Source organism: Balaenoptera borealis (genome assembly GCF_965194805.1).
Source record: "Balaenoptera borealis genome assembly, chromosome: 1".
Taxonomy (NCBI): domain Eukaryota; kingdom Metazoa; phylum Chordata; class Mammalia; order Artiodactyla; family Balaenopteridae; genus Balaenoptera; species Balaenoptera borealis.
The window spans coordinates 110,685,355-110,707,200 of record NC_138860.1 but is presented as its reverse complement, the minus strand read 5'-3'; the positions used below and the strand labels follow the sequence as shown (position 1 = coordinate 110,707,200).

The 21,846-nt window shown below is 35.1% G+C and overlaps 1 protein-coding gene across 15 annotated transcripts in view; it reads left to right on the top strand.

The window, feature by feature from the left end:
• Positions 1-21,846, top strand: part of LOC309626008 (TLC domain-containing protein 4-like) — a 93,630-nt gene that overhangs the window by 50,840 nt on the left and 20,944 nt on the right. For all 15 annotated transcript variants that reach the window (XM_082386211.1, XM_082386220.1, XM_082386213.1 and 12 more), the window contains 3 exons: positions 3,196-3,285; positions 5,037-5,095; positions 7,285-7,379. In XM_082386211.1, the coding sequence (XP_082242337.1) occupies positions 3,196-3,285; positions 5,037-5,095; positions 7,285-7,379 (244 nt within the window). The remainder of the gene's footprint in view (positions 1-3,195; positions 3,286-5,036; positions 5,096-7,284; positions 7,380-21,846) is intronic.

Sequence of the window (21,846 nt, the reverse complement as noted above, 5' to 3'; positions counted from 1 at the left end):
TATGGGATACTGTTTATTGTTGAAGTTAATGCTAACTATAAAATGAACTCAGCAGATCTCCAAAATTCCTATAATTATTTTTTCATTGAAATTTCCTTTTAGAATTAAAAACTTCTGCCAAAGTCTGTTTATTTGAGAATGGTCACATGTGACCTGAAATGCCCTATCTGTTTGAGCCAAATTGTTTTACAGGCATTCACTTTTATAACTCAGACTGTGAAGAAGACTAGTTGTTTTCTTCTGCACCTTACACTGATTTGTCTGGTTCATACATGTTATAGCTCTTCTCCCCAAAAGTGAGAATTATTTCTCCACATATTTTTGAAAAATAAGAGGTATGATTCTTTTGTCTAAAGAATAGCACAAAAGTATTGTTCAAATGTGGGATACAAAAGACACTAACCATTATTTTGTAAAACCATTTCTAACATGAAGATAGAATAGTTGGGAAAGAGAAGGAAAGGGATATGGAGGGGGACATACATTTTCTGTGACTAAATTTTGAACTATTTTCATTTCCATTTCAACATGGTGAAGGTAGGTAAAGGCATTTGAATCTTGGCGAGCTGCAAGCCAAAGAAACAGGGAGGGTACAGATAGATTGAAGCAAAGGTAAAAATGAAATGAAATGAAATGATGCAATTGAGAAATACTTTGCATTATTCAGTCTTATTATCACTGCCATTCTATGAGACATGGAATCACCATTTGGGAAACTGAGTTCCCATTTGAAAGAGAAGTCTGGGATTATATGATTCATTACGCTATTCAAATACTATTATGCTATGCTAGTCTCTCTCAAATTTACTCCTGTTTCCCACTCCAGCTTGGTTTACATGGGACTTAAACTCTGAGGTGGAGAATGCAAAGAAGGAAAAACAGTTGGCTGCTTTTTGACTACACATATATGTCTTGAAATCCAGATTCCAGTCTTAAAACAGACAGATCAACGCAACCCACATAATTCTCCCTGGTAATCAGGAAAGAGTCTCTGAACGATGAGTGGCCCAAATCATCTAGTAGTAAAAGGACAGAAGGCAGAAAAGCTCTCCAGAAAATTCACACCTGAGAGTAACAGTTGAATTAATTATACGTTAGAAAATCTTATACTTAATTGTTACTTTTTCTGCAAACATACATACTTATAGATGTTATTAATATTATATAATTAAATAAATTTATTATTTCCACTTGCTTTCCTATGGCATGGAAAGTCCTATTGTGCAGAAATATTCCTAATTTTTAAATCTGCTTCTTCAAAATATAACTCTTTTGTCTGATTGAGCTATGTAATTTCTGTTGGTAATACTCATAGTACTTGCGAGTGATTACATCAGTAATTTTAAAGTGCTATTCTAAAATTGTCATTACTTCCTTAAAAAAAAAGAAACCCACAAACATTCCTTTTTAACCTTCTTTAAACAAAATTGAAATATTTTATCTTGGTGTTTTTTTTAAGACCCTGAGGAATCTACATTTTGCTTTGCCAGGAATCTGATTTTAAAGAATGAAATATGAAATTTTTACTAACAGAAGTTTCTGAACATATAGACTTTTAATACAGAATAGCATGTAAGCACAGGGTGTTTGTTTCTCCTGTTCATTATAGTGGGAGCTATTTGATCCAAGTAACATGTAACTTTTCTCTCATGTATTATATGCCATTTCCATCAGCTGAGGGCTTGTAATTCTCCCCTTTTACCATATAACATCTCAACAGAGTAGGGAATTTGAGGCCTGAGTATCAGGAACAAAAATTCAGATTTTTTCCAAAAGGAAACTTTTTGATAGAAGGTTACTAAGCTAACAGGTTAGTAAAAGGTTATGCTTTTTCCTTTAATAGAATTTTTGAATGGCAACAGAAAGCTGGTTGTCTGATTATTTAGATGGCATGTTTTATTTGAGATCAAGGAACTTACATTTTTATCTTGCTATGTTCAAATGGAACACAGGTGTGCTTGGCTTGAAAATTCCAGACTTGTAAACCAGGTTAATTGGGTTAATTATCACACTTCAAAATGTATTTTGGTATTACAAAGGACTCAGTGCCTTTAAATTAGTGAGACTCTTTGAGCATTTAAAATATGATTTGATTTAATTTTATATGTTTACTTAGGACCACATCATATATTAGATCAAGTATATTGATTTTTCAAGTTACAATGAGATTTTTTAATATCAAACTTTGTATTGGTTGATATATTTCACTTACTTTTAAAGATTTGGGTCATATTGTAGAGAGATTCATTGCATACCAATTAATTTCTAAAGGGAAAACTTTGCTATTCCTCTCATCCTTTATTCTAATGAAGAGAAGAGAAACTTCATTACTCATAAACTTTTTCATTATGTGAGTAAGCATATAGTATCCTGTATACAGTTCTTTAAGTAGGGTATCATAGAACTTGCATATTGGTTAAGTCATTAAATTTTTAGCAAGATATGTTCATAGAAACTGATGTTTTCCAACTAAAAGTTATTCCTTCTATAAAGAAAATGCCACGTGGATCATGTGAACATTTTGTTTTCACTTGGGCATTTCTTTTAAAAACAGATTTTTTCTGAATAAATTCATGGTCCTCCATTTTTCTATTTAGAAGTGATTTCATAATAATGATGAGACACTAATAATAGCCACCTTAGCTTTCTCACAGATTTGTTACAAGAATCAAGTACAATAATGTGTGTATTAAAACTGAAATTTCCAAGGGAATACATTTTCATTTCATGATCCATTCCAATTCTGATCCATGGATATGGAGTTCGTTAAGGCTAGTAGATTTGGAAGTCATTCCTAACTGATTGGAGCAGGAACTAATCCCGCAATGAAGCTGCTGGGGATGGAGCGGGGTGCAGGGTAGTGTGCTTACCAAATGCCATGTGTTTGCACAGAACTCTGTCAACTGGTTCATCAGATATGCTTCTGCTTTAGACCCTTTGATCAATAAGTGATTCATCAGTTGTCTAGCAGGAAATTGTAGACCTGGGCATCTTTCTTGTTATTGATTCCAAAGTAAAGTTGTGGCCCTTGGATTTCTAAATAGCAATTTTGTATTATATTCTCAGATGTACTCCAATCCTATATTTAAATGCTTCCAGATTTAACTTCTTCAGAGTGTTAAATGTCTTGCCAGAATTAGTTAAAATTTATTGCACAGATTCTAAAATCTTTGTGTCTCTTTCATCTCATTGCAGGGTAGTGTCTACGTGTCATTCTTTGGTGGTTGGGGTTATTGGCTTGTACATTTTCTTGTTTGATGAGGCTACTATTGCTGATCCACTGTGGTAAGCTGTTTCTTTCCAATATAGTCAATTTGATTTATGTTTTGATTTTAATTATTAATAAGAACGTCTCTTTACTTTAAAACAGAAAACATATTGATGGTGTATTGTTTGTTAAAATGCTTGTGTTCAGACATATTTCAGCAAGGTGCATTAGAATGATTTATTTTAGATTTAATACAAATAATGAGGGCCATTTTGCATTAGTATAGCAATTATTATCCAAAACAGGGAGAATATGATGATTATGTAAACGTTTATACCATGTTAGTGAGTGAAATCAAGTTATTGTAAACACTGCACTGAGCAAAAATGAGTTATTATTGAGATAGGGTAGTCAGATAGATAGGATAGACTTAGTCTTTAAATTTATATTTGACCCATCATTTGATATCAAAGATAGGAAAATGAGAATTATAGATGTCCATGTGAGAGGAATTTAGTACCACATGAGATGATTTGAAGCACGAATAATAATTATGTTTAGCCATAACACGATAATTTGTAAGATGATTCTTTCTGAAGAATTTAAATGTCATTCCAATGGCAGAAGTTTTACAAACTGTACTTCCTGGCATTATATGAGAAGACTTAGTTCAGTTTAGTTTGAGGGATTGGTAGTGTTTTGAAAAAGCACTGCATAGGGATGTGATAGACGTGGGTTCTGAGGGATGTGGGGCAATTTGACCAGGTCTTTTGACCATCTCTATTTGACTGCAATGATGTTGGTTTTTATTCACAAATATGGAATTATGCTGGTCAGAGTTATACCAGTATTCATACATTTTCACTGAGAAGATATTTTTCAAAGTGAATTAATTTAGTGAATTTCATTCCTTGACCAGGTTTTAATGTGCTCTACCTAAACAATTGCTACTTTTTTTTCCATATTTTTATTTTACCCACACGATTGTCAACAGAACCAGTTGTTTTGGGAAGTAAATTTTATAACAAAGATTTGATTCGTTGACCAATTTATCCTTATCAAATTTTTACCTATTATACTTTTTGATATTTTAACATTTTCTTAGATACCATAATTTATTCCAGGTCCAATTTTCCTGGATCATATTTACAGATCAAAATTTGTAAAGAAGATATGACTTCTACTAAATATTTCCACTTGTAGTTTACCTGTTGTCAGTTTTATTTTATGTTCATTTTACCAGTAGTTCACATTAAAAGTCAGATAAAGGACTGATAATTTGCATTTGTTTCTTGGAGCTAAGAGCATGAACAGGGCAAAAGTGTAGGATCTTGATATGTGTAAGGGTCGAAACAGCAGGATTAAATTGTTCTGTTCCGATCATTTTCTAATGTGTGATAATAGGCAAATCTCTCCAATCCTCAGTAAAGTGAGGATAACAGTATAGTGCCTCTGAATCAGGGGCAGGCTAGATGATTTCTTGAGGCTATTTGAGTCTCTGATTCAGAATAAGGAATCAAAACAACAACAACCAGCATCTGGAATTCCATTTGAGTCCTTTCACAAACAAATCATATGAGGACACACTTATAAAATGTTGTCTTTTGGTAATATTATTTTCATAAAACTTTGGGCTAATAAGTATAAACAATTATGATTATTCAGTTAGAAGCATTATAGCTAACACAATACCTTGTGCAAATGACAAGTTACCATTTGAGCGCCTATAGAAAACATTTAAATTATATTTAAATCTCAATAGAAAAAAAAGTAGCTGTCATCTATAACCATGTGCTAAAAAAAGGAACCTGTTTTTTAATATTTATAGGGGTGATCCATCTCTTGTGAAAATGAATATTGCTATTGCTTCAGGCTACCTCATTTCTGGTATGTGATATGTTGTTCACTGTCTGTTTCTTTTTAGACTACTTATGGAATTACGCAAAGAATACATACATAGTCTATGCTTTTGGTTTATTTACTTAAGAAGCAACTTTTAGGATCCATACTGAGGGAAAAAAATATCTGCTCTAATGGTAGAACATGAAACATTTTTCATGTTGGCTCTCTGGTTCTCAAAGATCAGAGCTGCAGAGTGGGGCCTCAGTTAGGCCTGGATGTTTTTTTTTTCACTAGTGATGGTTCCTTTTTGGACTAAAGAGTCGCTCAGGTGCAATTACCATGACGCTAAGGAAGTTTAAGCCTCAGGGTCCTCACTTGCAAGGGCCCTTGAAATGTGCTCCCATGGTCATGGTTTTGTATTGTTTTGGTAAGATTTGCAAAAGTAAGGTATTTTAGTCATAATCAGTTAAGATCATGGACTCTTTCTACTTCACATTTCCCTCTGTCATATTTTCTCTCATGTTGGATGAGGTTGGAATAACCTTTTACACAACGAGACAGAGGGGAAGTTAAGTTGAGAATTTGCCATTTAAACTGCTCTTTGAAAAGACATTTTGGACTGTCTTAATAAAACAAGAGAGAAATAAGAAATCCCTGATTTGGACATTTATGCAGGGAACCCTATTTTGTAATTTTCAAATTTAATAAACAGCTGAAAGAAAATCCAAGTAAAAATAATGGACTATGAAACAAAAGTGATAAAGATGAGTGATGGACTCAGTAGAAAATTTTCTACTGCCATCAAGAAGTGAATTGTAAAAAAAAAAATTAGATTAAACCAAAACACAGTAATTTATTAAGAGGAAAATATACATTTGGGATAGAAATAATGAATAGGCTATTGGATTATTCAACGGCCCAGTTAAAAGAAGAGAGAATCTTGTGGACACATTGGGAAAAGATTTGCTCTTTGGCACAAAATGCTGTCATTGACAAGGTTAACACAAAATTTATAATATGCCTCATACACTGGTTAATGAGTATTGTCAATTCAGAGAGTAGTTACTACCCAGGAAATCTTGTACAAAAGAAACTTGGTAAAAATTTTCTCAAATAAGGTAATAATTCAAAACACTTAAAAATAAGTTATGAACGGAAACAAACTTTCTAAACCAAGCTGAATGAAAGGTGAATTCTTTTATTCTCTCTATAGAAAATATTATAAGATCATTATCATATAAATTGGTGACCAAAGAATATACAGCCAAATATAGGAAAAATGTATCTAGAGAAGCATATCAGGCAGGTAATTACTAATAGTTTTAAATTTTCTTGATTTCCACATTTGTGGTATTTTTTCCTCTCCTTAAAATTTATAATTTGATGATATCTTTTACCTTTATATATATTCACATCTAGTTTTGTATTAGTAATTTTTATTTTTTATAAAAGAAGCTCCTCATGCTATAAGCTCCAAACTCACAAAACCTGAATCATCCTCTGGTTTCCATCCATGAGAGCCATTTGTTTCCAGGTTTAAATTTCATGTTTAACCATTTGGTAAAGAAAATACTTGTGTTCACAGTTCGAGATGTTTCTGTTTTATTAAATGAAACAATTTTCTGAATTGTGGTATTGATTTAGAATGTAAAGAAAAATGGATGCCTTGAGCTCTTTTTTAAGATATCTTTTTAATAGTTATAGTTCTTCGTGTTTTGGGGTGGTTTTTTTTTTGCTATTTTGAATTAATATTTAACCACATTCTTTGTTAACTTTTAAATTTTTTTGCTGAATTTGTGTTGTAAATGAGTTGGTCATTTTATACCTTTTCTGAGATCGTCTTATCCGTTTGAGTTATTATAGTGACAAAAATCAGTAATTTAGCCTTATTTTAAAATTATTTTTATTCTATAATATTTTCATTTTATTTAACCCTTGTAACAAGTTATTCGTTTATACTTTCAACAAATACATTACATTGCATAGCTATACGCCTGGCACTGTGCTGGATGCCCGCACTTGGTCCTCTTCCCAGAGAAGTCCCAGTAGTGTAGGGGAGACAGTTATCCGGAAGCACATACTTCGTGGTAAAAGGGGTAGTTGAACTCCTGATGTGCGAGACGAGTGCTGTGGGCTCAGAGTGGACCGTGATGTGATGTCAGGAGAAAGTTAAATACACTTGAAAAACAATGAAGCTTTCTTCCTGTGTAATATCTTATTTTTCCTTGTTGCAGATTTGTTGATTCTCATTTGGTATTGGAAAGTGATTGGTGACAAGTATTTTATAATTCACCATTGTACAGCGCTGTATGCATACTACTTTGTACTGGTGAGTGCCAGGATTTACAGTGGTCTGACAAGCAGACAAGATTGGGAGTAACGACTCAAGGGTGAAGATAAATCTAAACATACAATTCTTAATTTATAAAGATCAACCCCAAATGCATTCAGGAATCACTCTTGTGATGTTATCCTGTGTATTAACAAAAATAATAGCTTTACTTACGCGTTTGTGTTAGTGTGTCTATTTGGATTCACACACTTTGAGAAAGTCAGATGACCCCAATTTCCTGAATGTTCACTCAAAACCTTTAGGATCATGTGGGTACTGATATTTGTCTGTCTTTCTAGATGCATGTATGTTTTAACAGCCGGAGCTAGGTATAGATTCCTGTATAACCGCTGAAGTATTTCTTTTCTGTTTAATTTTATGTACAGTTCCACATACATGCATAGTTACACTTAAGTATGCTAGAGCAGGAGTGGAGGGGGAGGGGGGGGGGAGTCTTGTTCAGAGGCTTCATCAGAACTTCCAGACTGAGCTAATAGAGGAACCAGCAAATCTGGGACACTAGTGCATATTAACTTTTATTTCTAACATTATTTTTCTACATTATACATTTGTAAATTAGCAATTTTATATCCCTTGCATCTTTGTTAGGTTTCTCCTCAATCAATTATTTTTCAACCTAGATATACTACCAAACCCAAGATAGATACTGGGAAATAATAGACGTATGTAAACTCGAATAGTATAAATTTTATGTAATACATGTGGTATACCATTCCATGTTTTTCCTGTTTTAAAACATAAATGTAACCACTGGCTTTTTTTTTTCTTATTTGGTATTACTAAAATCTGTATATTACTGGACATTTGCGACGATTTTGAGGGCTTTTAAAAACTCATACAAATGTGTATTAATAATATTCTTCTATTTTTCTTTATATTGCCCCACACAAGGATAGCTGGTGAATAAGACATCAGATTACATTATTTCTGCAAGAATAAGATACATCAAAGCATCTCTTTATATCACCCATTTAAAGTTATAAGTCTAAATAATTAATGTTTTAAAAACTATGCTGGTTTTAATGTTATAAATAAGTAGGTATTTATAGGATCCCAGTATCCATAATCACTTTATTCTTCTGAAGCAATAGGCTGTTCTTACTGGCATTTCCTACTGTTTATTTCCTTGTCTTCCTTTTTAGATTTTAATACATTATAGGTAGTTATAACATATAGACTTCTACCTTTTACAGGTCTTAGATAGTTGCAATACATGCACTTTGTTTCTTGAACACTTTTGCTAAAAAGATGTGGAAACTGACTAACAAAATATTGGTTGACTCAGGGAAGAATGTGTGTGGGTACTCGTGTGAGTTTAATATCCTGCTGCAGGTTAGAAGTATGGTCTCTAAACATGAGTCACAAATAATCATTGTGCTATGAAAAGAATATAAGCTGGTGAAAGATAACAGGTCATTTACATGCATTTGTAAATGTGACTAGTATGAACTGCTGTTCTCTCTCGGCCACTGAAGTCACAGGCTTGGCAAATGGCTGCTGTACATGGATTGGCAAGTTGAATATTTCATTATGTGGGAGGAATACTGTTTTCTCTTTGGACTTTTATGCCTTTATAAAATGTTAGTGAAGTGAATGCTGGATTTTTAAAAAAGAAATTAACTGCTGCCTTATTTAGTAAAGTTGATAAGAAAATCAATTGCAATTTTTTCAAGAGATGGTTGCTTTTTTGATATGTCTTCCTGTTTTCTATTGTATGAAATAAATGAATGGTATGAAAGAAAATTATCTAATTAAAGTGAATCTATTCATAGGGAAACAAAATAGAAACAAAATTGATGAAATAAATATTTATAGATGTAGAGATCCTATGTCATTTATAGATCTTACATTTACTATTTGAATATAAGAAAATTTTTTCCCATGCAATGAATTCCCAGGTTACTTTGTGCATTTTAAGTAAGGCTAACAAAATACCAACAGCAAGTACTACTACTATTATTATTTTGTATAAACTTTTATGAAATTCTTATCCCTTATGCAATGAGAACTGGCATTTGGAAAGCACTTCAACTTGATACTTCTGCAACTATTTAAGCTGTTTGTAGTAAGCTTTTTTTCTTAAAAGATTTTCTAACTGGAACTAATTAAAACTTAAAGTGAAGAATAGAGGCTAATTACCTGTAGGTTTTAAATATACGCCCTACTGAATAGTTGAATGTAAATAACAACTTTACCTTATCTGGCATAACAAAAGTAAGAGTCTTTTTTTTTTTTTTTTTTTTTAAAGTAAGAGTCTTTTGAACTTAGGGTATTGTAGGTTGTAAATAGGTTATATAATGTCTTGATCCTCTCTCTAATGTATTTACTGGAGTTTTAAAATTATCTCATGGAATAATTTAGAGCTTAAGAAATCTTCTCTTCTGCCTATATAGAAAGGTAAAAATCCTACAGCTTTTTTCTTGATATTCAGCTTTCATCCCTTGGGCAGGATACTCATTATCAGGGAAAATATGACAGGTTAATCTCTTATCATAAAGGAAGTGACACATTTAGGCTTTAATGTCCTGTGTTTAGGGATAAACCATCCTCTTTTGTTCTCCCTTTCTGACTTCTTGGATAACGTTAGTTTTCTCCTGTATTCCTTGTGAATCACCTCCTCTCCCCAATCAAACCACATCTTTAGATACTGAGTTATAGTATATTTGGAAAACTTTTAAACTTGACAAGAAAATCACTGAGTCTCTGCGTACTTGGCCAACTCTTCTGCATCTTTCCATTACCCTAGGATCTAATCATTAAACCATTCTGCTGCAATTTAAGAAGAAAATTTGGTTTCAAATGCCTCTTGTTACATTTATTTAAGGGTATTAGTATTAGGTGTGATACTTTGAAGGTGAAGATTTTTGATTTTTTAATATTTTACCCCAGTTATCTATGTTTTAAAAACATTTTGCAAACAATTGTGTATGAAGTGGCACTGAAAAATGAGATTCGTTATGTAAGATAAGGTAAAGTTGTAAATTACGTCAGGAGACAAGAAGTAGAAAAATACTGGTCTTATGTTTAGTCTAAACAAAAATTTCCACAATACTGTGAAACAAATGCCATGACTCACTAACATTTTATCATTAACAGTGTTAAAAAAGAAAAACTACTGTTTTAAGGTGAGTTAAATAGTGTTGCATGTTCTGTTACACTTAAATAATGTATTTCCTCTTTTTCTCCCATTAAGATAGCCTTAAAGAAAAATTTTAGGTAACTATATAGTGGCTGTTACAGCAACATTTTAAGATAACAAAATTTCAAAAATTAACACTTCTGTAGACTAGGTAGGTATTAAAAATAGGTACTTAATATAGCTCACTAAAGCAAGATTCACTAGTAAGGTCTTTGTGATTTCTATTTCCCACTAAATTTATATATAATAAGACATCTTAAGTATTTAAATCAAATAAAAATATTTTTTAAAGTTGTACAATATGTTAGATGACTTTTTTTCCTACTGAAATAAAAGATTGACAGCTTTCTTATACAGTAATGAGTGATAGACTAGCAGAAGTAAGTCTTAGAAATTGTTTTATTAGTATTTCTATAGCTCACTTATACAAATCTATATAAAAGCACTATGATACAGTTAGTTTATTACTTTTACTACTAACTGAGGGATTAGCCATGGTAAAAATATTCAGTGCTCAGTTTTTTATTCATAAAATATGTGTTCTATATGTGTGTGTATATGTAAAGATACATACATATTCCATGTATGTATGTGTGCTTTTGGTTTTGGAATTTGTTTCAGTATTTCATTTTTAATATAGAATACCTGATGTGAGCATTTCCCATATTTCACGAACATAACAAACCTCCTCTAAGGCCTTCCTCAGTTTCGGTCAGGAGGAATTCTTCTCTTTCTTCCTGGTTCTGTGTTTACTGCTTCATGCTCTTTTGTGGGCACAGAGCATCTCCTCAGATCTGCATAGTGGGATTACCTTAGCAGAGCTGTGTCCCTTTCTTTCTCTAAGCTGGCTTGATGTTTTGAAACCTATTTCCCTTTAATAACCAGGAAAGAAAACAGTTCATGTATTGGACTTGATGTGTGATGATAAAATAGATGTCAACAAAGAGGATTGCCCTGTCCACCCTCATCGATATTTTGTTCTTAATTAGGTTTTTTAAAAAGAAATCTTATCATATGATTCTTCTTACATGAGGTAACTAAAGTAGTCAAATTCCTAGAGACAGAAAATAAGATAGGGGCTGGATGAAGGGGGTGTCGGGAAGTTACTGTTTATGGGTAAGAGTTTCAGTTGGGAATATAAAGAAGTTCTGGAGGTGGATAGGTGATAGCAGCACAACAACATGAATGTACTTAATGCCACTGAGCTGTACACTTAAAAGTGGTTAAAAGGGTAAATTTTGTGTTATGTATGTTTTACCACAATAAAATAAAGTTTAAAATATGCAGGCTTATCAATTGACTGAAGCAAGGTTACGAAGAGGAACTAATAATATGTTGGATGTTGTATTACATTTTTTAAAGTTTCAGGCTGGAATAATAAGCTGAAACAAATAGATGGAACTGAATAGTGATGAATGTCAAGTTTTGCACTTGGACTTGACAATGTATAAAAAGAGGGGAATGACTGGGAAGTGGCAGATAACCACAATTGTAGTTGTACCGATAGCATGTCTCATCTGCTAAAAAAGAAAGCTGTTTTTAAATGTTTACTCTATTAGGGGAGGTACGGTATCCAGTTCAAACAAATTACAGTTTCCTAGTTAGACCATACCCACAGCATCTGGAGTCTCTAAAATTGCATATGTTCAGGGGCGAGCTGCCAGATAACTGTAGAGGGGAGATTAGATTAGGTGGCTATTGTCCTGGGATAAACAACTGAAGGACCCAGAGAGTTCAGCTTAGAAGAGATAAGTTGTAGGACAACTACATGGCTTTGAAATGTCCTTGCAAATGTGAGAGGACTGTTAAGTGGGAGAGGAAGTAGACTTACTCTGATTTAATTCAGACATTGGAATTAGGACCAATGGGGATGGTAAAGAGAGGTAGGGGAGACTGCTGTTTTACAAAAGGGACATTCCCAGTGAATAGAAGATTATAACAATAGCCTTTTAAAGTGGTTCTTTAACCATAAGATATCTTCAATCAGATAGATATAAAAATAGATATAATAAGTAGAAGCTTTAGGTCGGAGCTTATACTAAATTGTCTTTAAAGTTCTATTCTAAGTCTGAGATTCTGTGATTCAACTGTTTTGATGAAATTATTGGATTTAGTTCTAATACTGGAGAGCTAGGCAATGGGCAAGTAAGAATAAGCTACGTTTTGTCACCAAGTTCTTAAGTCACCCAGGGAGGAAGGGGTGAAAGCAGCTGGTCTGCAGATCCATTCACTTCCTTGGGAGAAAGGGAGGGGAAGAAAAGAAGGCAAGTGACCCAGGTCTAATCTGCTTGTCGACAGGACCTTTGGGTAAATAGGGTATGTACCGACATTTGTTAGGAGAAAGAGGTCTTAACTCTGGAATGCTCTTAGCCTGTTCCTGGCTAAGGATTCCCTATAGTAAAGAGAACCCAGGCTCTGTGAGGCCTGGCTCTTTGGAGAATGTCATGTAGTCTGTACAGTTTTTTGGAGGTATAAAATGGAGATGTTTTATAAGATAAACTCTCACTGCGTGTGAGGAACTTGGTGAACCTCACCTAGTAGAGCCTTCACATCTTCTGGGCCAGTGCTGCTTGTTCAACACAGGAAGGACCTGGCTTGCCAACTGCCCTTCACGTCCCAGACCTCTCTCTACTTCCTCTGAATTATCTGATGGCCTCTATCCTTGTAGTAGTTAGTAAAGCTTAATTCTAGGTAAGATCACTGTTTCACATGAGCCAGATTGGGCAATCCAGTCCGGTCCTGTGTGTTAGCTCAAACCTTCAACTCTGTCTTATAAGTAAATCATCAAAAACCTTGAATGATTAAAGTTAGGCAAAGAGTAATTAAATATAGGGTGGATTTTGTTCCTAAATCTCATTTCTAGATTAATGGTGCTCTGAAAGGGTTTCCCATGGAAATGTCCTAAGATTATGGGTCAGTCTAAATAGCCTAGAAAAAGTACCTCATAATTGCTACAGTAGAACATAGTCACATTTTTATATAAACCCCAGTGCCCATAACTTACCTCACACCAATTACATAGCCCTAGTGGTGGGAAAGTGTGCCCATCCCACTCCAAGCCATTGATAGTGGCACGGTATTTAGTATCATGCTAGCAGTAGTAGGTGCATAATAATTTTATTTATCTTTCTCCCTCACCTTCTAAATTCCTGACCCTAGCCACTCTTGGCTGTTAGAAAATTAACTGTCCCGTGATAAGAAAATCCAGATTTTCATAATCACTGGCTGAAAGGAAAATTTTCTTTTAAGCTCTGGAAGGGATCAGACAAATCTTATTTTGTTTTCCCTCATAGAGTCATGCAGAGGCCATGGCCAGTATGAATTTTACTATAGGCAAAGCTCCTTAAAGATAGATGGCAGAAGTGGAAACACCACATTGACCAGAGTCAGTTGTGAGTTTTGCCATAATTTACTAACAGTAAAGTATCAAAATTTATAATTTATTAGAGCTGAATTAAACCTGTCCTCTTACTAGTGTCTATCTCACTTGGATTTTAGTAGGTTTTGTTGGTGGGGTGAGGATAAGGTAACAAGGAATTATACATAACCTGAATCTTATCTAATGGCCACCTGTGCCTGTGGAAGCCTGTGCCACACGTGATGCTGACTCTCATGGGCGAACTGGATTAAACAGGTCGAGAGTCATTGATGTGTGGGATCAGAGACTATGGAAGCCAGGCTACTGACGCATAGTTCACTGGCTCGCAGTGGTTTTGAACTGAGGAGGTGGTGGTGGGGAGAGGTAAGGAATAAGAATATGATAGCTCCCTAATTCAGTCCCGCAGGTTCCGAGATTTAACTATGGGAAACTATCTTTAAAAATTCAAGTAACACATCACCCAGTGACAACTCTGTAATGCTATAGCAATTTAGGAAATGGAAAGATGAATGTGTTAATTTCCATTATTTTTTTTGTCTGAATATGGATGTTTATAAAAAAATTCTGAGTTTGTAGACATACAGGGCTTAGTAAGTATAACGTTTTCTAGGTCTGAGTCTCCAGAGATAACTACTGACGATACTTATGTATATTCTTGCGGTTTATATAAATTGTGCAGGAATTTTCCTATATATATATGTGTGTATATATATATATATATATATATATATATATATATATATATATATATACATATATACATATATATTTATGTTTCTTTAAAATTTTCCGAGAGAGCTTTTGAGGTAAATGAGACTTAGTCAGTCTTCCAAAAAAAAAAAAGATAAAAGCATGTTTAGATCAGCCGAAAAAAGTAGGGAAGGCTTTCTAGGTTGGAAAACATGAGGAGAAGAGGTCAGATCTTCATGGGTGGTAGGAAGGACTTGAGTTGTCAACCTACGGGATTCACGTGGGCTCAGCGGTGGTTGTACGTTTGGATGAGTCAGATGGGGCTGCCTGATGGAGTGAACATTCTAACTCATCAGCCTTGCGTTGTACTTTTCACAGAATTGTTGTAGAACCTTTAGCCAAAAGATAACTTGATGCAGTTGGCATATTAGAAAAATAAATCTGGTGGTGATAACATAGGAAAAAGAAAGCTGTGTGGGAGAGGATCTCTTTGAGGAGGTTATTGGAATAATGTAGATGATAGATTATGAAGAACTTAGCTTTGGTGGTTTTATTAGTGAGGAAGAAACTAAACTAAAAGCCATTTTGTAGTCAATAGGTCATGGTGACTAATTTTGGATTTCAGAGAAGGAAAGTAAAGAAGAGAGCAAAGTGACCGAGGGCACTAGAGAAATGTGAGACCCTGAAGGAAATGGGAGAAAGAGTTTGGGCAGGAATATGCTTGTAGATGTTGTGAGGTTTGTGGTGATACATGGTTATTCCAGGGGAAAAGGGCCCATGTGCCATTAGAAATAAGGTGTGCCTTGTGGGGGGAGGGTGATCAGGGTCAGGGACCAGAAGGAGGTTGGTCCTGTAAAAGAGGCAAAGGAGAACTTCAGAAGGGTAGAAAGAAAACCACAAAAGAATACATTTGAAAAACAGTGGTTAAGGCCCCTTACAGCAACATTGTAAGTTAAAAAGCTATGATAAGTAATGTACAAGCAGAAGGTATTTGAAAAAACTAATTAGGTCATTCACTGTTATTTGAAGATTAGAATATATTGAGAAGCAAAAAAGAAAAAACAATGTCCCAATCCCACAACCCAGAGATAACTATTTATATTTACTTAATTACAATTTACATTTAGGAGTGTATCCTATTTGTGTATACACATAAGTAAAAAAAATAACATTCTGGGTATGAATATATATTACAAAAATGGGATCGAAACCAAAAATTTTAAATTTGTTTTACATATTGAAGTATTGCATACAACAAAATAACTGGTAATCTTGTGTCAGAAAGCAAGGAACCTATCAAAGACTAATAGGGTCTTGTCGAAAAGACACAGGAACCAACATGATGGCTCTCACTTTGGCTAAAAATGTGACATTTTGATCATCAGTTAGAACACTGACTTTGGCCAGTGAAACCGATTGACTTGTGAGATCCTAATTATATTGAAAAAAAAAAAAAAAAAGAAATGAAGAAGGAAGAAAGCTTGGTGGTCCTTGCATGAGGTGTCATGTGGGTGCTGTTAGGTAGCTGTTGGGACTGGATCATCTAAATGGTCAACTGGGTTGAAGGGGCTCATTTAAGTAGCTGGTAGTTGATGCTGGCTCCCTGCTCGGACATCAGCAGGCTCGTTGCCTAGAGCTCCTGTATGTGGCCCCTCCATGTGGCTTGAGCTTGTCACAGCCTGGCTATGGTGTTCAGAGAGAGAGCATCTCAAGAGTGAGTGATCCAACGGACCCAGGAGGAAGTTGCATGGCTTCTTATGACCTAGCTTCAGAAGACCCAGAACTTCACTTCCACTGCATTCTGCTGTTCAAGTGAGTCACTGAGGCAGACCAGATTCAAGGGGAGGAAAGTAAGACTCCACCTCTTGATATGAGGAAGGGAAGGAATTGATGGTGGTCACTTAGGTGACTGTCAGCCACCTCTTGATTTGTCAATGTTAGACACCGTCCATTATCTTCTTGCCATGATGGGTAAGAATTTAACACTCACCCCTCTATTTCCCTTCCCTTCTTTTTTCCCATGTAGTTAAAGTAATTTGAGTTTCTCTCTCCGTTCCTTTGGAAACTATAAACACTTTTATTTCTGTTTTGTGGCGCCTCTTGATCCTTTAAGGTGAAGATGTTTGTGCTTCTGTCCTTCCATCCACTTTTTTTTTTAAAAGGTTGACATTTTTATTTTTTATTTATTTATTTATTCATTTATGGTTGTGTTGGGTCTTCGTTTCTGTGCAAGGGCTTTCTCTAGTTGTGGCAAGCGGGGGCCACTCTTCATCACGGTGTGCGGGCCTCTCACTATCGCGGCCTCTCTTGTTGCGGAGCACAGGCTCCAGACGCGCAGGCTCAGTAATTGTGGCTCACGGGCCTAGTTGCTCCGCGACATGTGGGATCTTCCCAGACCAGGGCTCGAACCCGTGTCCCCTGAATTAGCAGGCAGATTCTCAACCACTGCGCCACCAGGGAAGCCCTCCATCCACTTCTGTCACTCCCACTGTGCTTCCCAGTTTCTGTCATTTGTACTTGTACTCTTGTATCACCAAGATTTGAAAATATTTGCCTTTTATTCTATAATCATTGTTTTCCTTTATATCCAGTTGATCCTACACAGAGAAAATAAAGTGTTTATTATGACTGTATTAAAATAGTTCACTGCACAACCAGGATTACATTTCCTGTCTAATTTTTGCTTCAAGTTTCTAATTGCCTTCCCTTTTTTCTTGTAACATATGCCTTTGTCTTATATTTGAGTTGTTCCATATCTTGGAGGATAGCATCCCATCTCTGCAGTCGTCTTTCCCCAGATACCTGCCCCTGGAGCTCTCCATTCTCCTGCTCTCTAGGTCTGCTACTTGATGTCCCAGGCTTCCTGCCTTTACTCCCCTATTTTGGGGTCACTGTTTCCTGCATCCCATATCTGTCTTGGTTTATTGATTCGTGCTGCAACATATCCTCAAATAATTGTCTAAGAAAGAGCGTAAAGGAGGTTCACTCTCTAAGTCTTCAGCAAGTTCTGAAAATGCTTTTATTTTCAGGCCATTTGGTTGTATCGTTATCTCTGTTGATGGCATATGGATATATAATCGTATTTAATCAATTCCCTATTGTTATGTGTTTGTTCTAAGTTTCACTATTGTATATAACTTGAGGAAACATTCTTATGTTTTCATATTTGTGCCTATACATAATTATTTTCAAAGACTAATTTTGTGGGATTTCTGGGCAAATGGTATGTACATTTTTAAGGGTAGTGACATGTTCTACTAAAATTCTCTTTAGAAAAGTTACCCTGTCCCCTCAAAAAGATGTATGTGCGTATGTGATTTAAGTGGTTAACGTGTAGGGATTATTATGTGTAAATGGTTCTTTTCATCAAGAGATTGGTTGGTTTTTGTTGTTGGATCTGTTTGTTTTTGTTTTATGAATACTGGCAATTCATAGGGCTCAGAAACTTTGAGGAGGGTGGGCCAGAATTTTCTGAGCAAATTGGAAATGGTATCTGGAAAGAAGATAGACATGTACTTGGACAGTCATTAAATATTTGAAGGGTTATCATATGAACAAAAGATTTTGGATAGCCAGGATCAAGAGTAGGACTGGCAGGTGGACGTCAAAGAGGGTACAGTATAGCTCTGGAACTTTTGGAAAGCTGCTTTAGGAGATGCTACTCTCCTCACCATGGAGCTGTGCACGCTGGGGGGCAACCTGGAAGAGCTTTTATAGAAGGGATTTAAAAACTCTGTGGGTAATTGAAATAGGCAATCTTCAGAGGCCATTTTAACTCTACCATGCTGTGATGGTCATGAGCATAAATTTGTGGTGAAGAATTAAGTTTGGGTTGGGTGCAGTATAGTTGTGCAAAGTGAGGTCAAAGTTTGATATAACTTATTGGGTAAATAAAACAGGTGAGTCTTCTTTTAGAAGTATTTATTTTCCTTTTCAACCTGGATTTTTTTCTGCAGCAATTAGAAAGTAACATTAACTACTTTTGGAGGAGTGATTATTAATATGATTCATCTTTTATAATAAAATAGCAGTAGTGAACCTACATTTAGTCCTTACTAATTGTGATGGTGATCTGTCTTTCTTATCATCCGTTCATCATCATCATTTCAGGCGTGGCCCTTAGTCCTATGTAGTCATCCAAGGATCAGGCATCAGTGACTAGAGGTGGAGGCTTCTATCTAGGAAAGAAGGAATAGGTCCTTTTAGGACTTGTTCAAACTTATTTAATCTTCTTTATAGCTATAGTAAGAAAAATTACCTGGTTCAATTTCACTTTTTAACTTAATTTTTTTTAGAGTGCCTTTTCTGTTTTAGTATTTTTCCTGTTTGCCATTAGTATGCATTTTGTCTTTTATAATTTTTTTTAAACTGTTCTTAAATTTATTTATTTATTTATTTATTTATTTTTGGCTGTGTTGGGTCCTCGTTTCTGTGCGAGGGCCTTCCCCGGTTGTGGCGAGCGGGGGCCACTCTTCATCGCGGTGCGCGGGCCTCTCACTGTCGTGGCCTCTCTTGTTGCGGAGTACAGGCTCCAGACGCGCAGGCTCAGTAGTTGTGACTCACGGGCCCAGTTGCTCCGCGGCATGTGGGATCTTCCCAGACCAGGGCTCGAACCCGTGTCCCCTGCATTGGCAGGAAGATTCTCAACCACTGCGCCACCAGGGAAGCCCTCTTTTTAAATTTTTTAAAAATCTATTTATTTATTTACTTTTGGCTGCATTGGGTCTTCGTTGCTGCGCTTGGTCTTCTCATTGTGGTGGCTTCTTTTGTTGCTGAGCACGGGCTCTAGGCGCGCGGGCTTCAATAGTTGTGGCTCACGGGCTCTAGAGCACAGGCTCAGTAGTTGTGGTGCACGGACTTAGTTGCTCCACAACATGTGAGATCTTCCCGGACCAGGGCTCAAACTCGTGTCTCCTGCATTGGCAGGAGGATTCTTAACCGCTGTGCCACCAAGGAAGCCCCCATTTTTGAGTTCTACTGAAGCCTGCATGCCTAGAGCCCGTGCTCCACGACAAGAGAAGCCACTGCAACGAGAAGCCCACGCGCCGCAACGAAGCGTAGCCCCAGCTCACCGCAGCTAGAGAAAGCCCGCGTGCAGCAATGAAGACCCAATACAGCCAAAAAAATAAAATAAAAAAAATAAAAAAAAACAAACTCAAAAATGTTACCAGAAACGAGTAGCTACATTAAATAGTACTTTTTTTTTAAACTAAAATTGTAACTTATTGGAATCCATCTAGGGTACTCTAGAGTGTCTTAAAATGATAGATATTTTAGAAATAGATGGCATATATGATGAATTTATACATACAAATGACCTTACAAACAGCTGATCTACCAGAACAAGCCTGTAGATACAAAGTGGATAGATATCCTTAGAGAGCTGGAAACGTAATTCTTATAACTCTAAAAGCCTGCTATTGCTAGTAAGTAAAATTTTATGTATTTTATGCTTAAACACCTTTGTTGAGAAAATATTTAGCTTGAGATCATCATACTGGACTGATAATAGTAATGTGGGCCTCTAAGAGCAGAGTTACAAGTCAAAGTGAATTTTACATTTAACTGTAGTTATTTTACTTCTGCAAAAAAATAAGGATATCCTAAAGGCCTCAGGCATTTCAGAAAAGTATTATTGGAAAAGGAAATAAGGAGTAAAAATATCCTACTGTGTCATGGATAGAAAGATATCATTATTATTTTTTTATTAAATATAGGTAATAACTGTTTAGTCCTATTGTATTTACATTCTCCTTTTTAAAAGTCTTACATTTATGCTTCTTAAAGACATAATAAAAAAAAAATAATATAACCTACTACGTTTAAATGTCTAACAAAGAAAAATAAAAGGCCAGAAAGAAACATTATAAAAATATTATATTTTTCCACAATTTTATTTGTTTAGTCCCACTGTTAACTACTAATTGCCACCATTAACTGGTCCTGTTGTTTAAATAAACGCATTTATTGTAACAGAAAAGTAAATAGTACAGAATAATATATAATTTCAAATTTACACGTATTTCCGTGGTAAAGTAATAACACATGCGCGTAGTTATTTCCCGTGTATTGTCGTGTGGTTTTGGACTGCTGTGTCTGTGTCTGGTTGACTCTAAAATGTTGAGCGTCCTCCCCTCCCGCCACCTCTGTGCACAGTGCTCGTGTTGGCCACTGTCTTTGTCTCTCTGCTGTCCTCCTCTTCTTCCTCATCACCCATTTCAGTTTCACTAAGGACAGTGAGTTTGAGATTATAAAAAGTTTTAGAGTCATTTTGGAAAGCTAACTCTTGCAGTCCAGCTCTCAGTTTTTAATCCCTAAAATAATTTACATAGAGAAGAACTGAGAATCTTCAAATAAAAAGTCCATTCATTATTATTTTTTTCATTATTGCTTTATATTTTTCCCATTTGGAAGGCAGTGTGGTATAAACAGTAGGAAAAGTATTTCTGAAGTTCCGGTATATCTAATGTTTTGAGGGCAGGTGGGACTATTTCTTTTGGTGTGTAATCATAATTGATTTAATTGGAAGTGCTAGAATGACTCCATTTACCTAGTAACACTTAAAATTACATAAAATTTTTGGAATGCATACTTTCAGTTTTCTTTCTAATGCTTATTAACTCTACTATACTTTTCCGGTTATTAAATTAGTGGAAAGTACTAGGCATTATGTTTCTAAATTCAGAAAGGTCCCCAAAGTGTGTGTTTTAGCTATAGGATCTTCTGATTGACAAATTTATTTTTCAGGTCAAATATGACAGATATGGCTTAACATGTGTTGTTATGTTTGACAAATGTGTATCTGCTCACAGGCTTATATATTGTTACTTAGGAAATGAAGTACACTCTTGAGATTTTTAAGGTGCTCCTAATGGATATAAACTACATTCCTATTTGATATTTAATTGCTATAAAATTTCTCAAACTTCCTAAATTCACACTACTTTGATCATTATTTCTACGGTAATTTGAGAATGCTGTTACTAATGGCTATGTGCAGAATTCATTAGTTTAGCATGAGATAACTGCTTGAAATCTGTTTTTCTAAGTGAATATGGTATACAGAAGTGAACATAAGTGTACAATATGTTGTCTTTAAAAAATGCTGTAGAATTCTAATGACATTTCTAAGTTTTCACGGAGAAGAAAATCCGTTTAGCAGACTTGGTTTGTGTTTATATTGATCATTATTTTATGCTGAGAAGCTATTGAATGTTTCTTTGATGTTTGGAAAT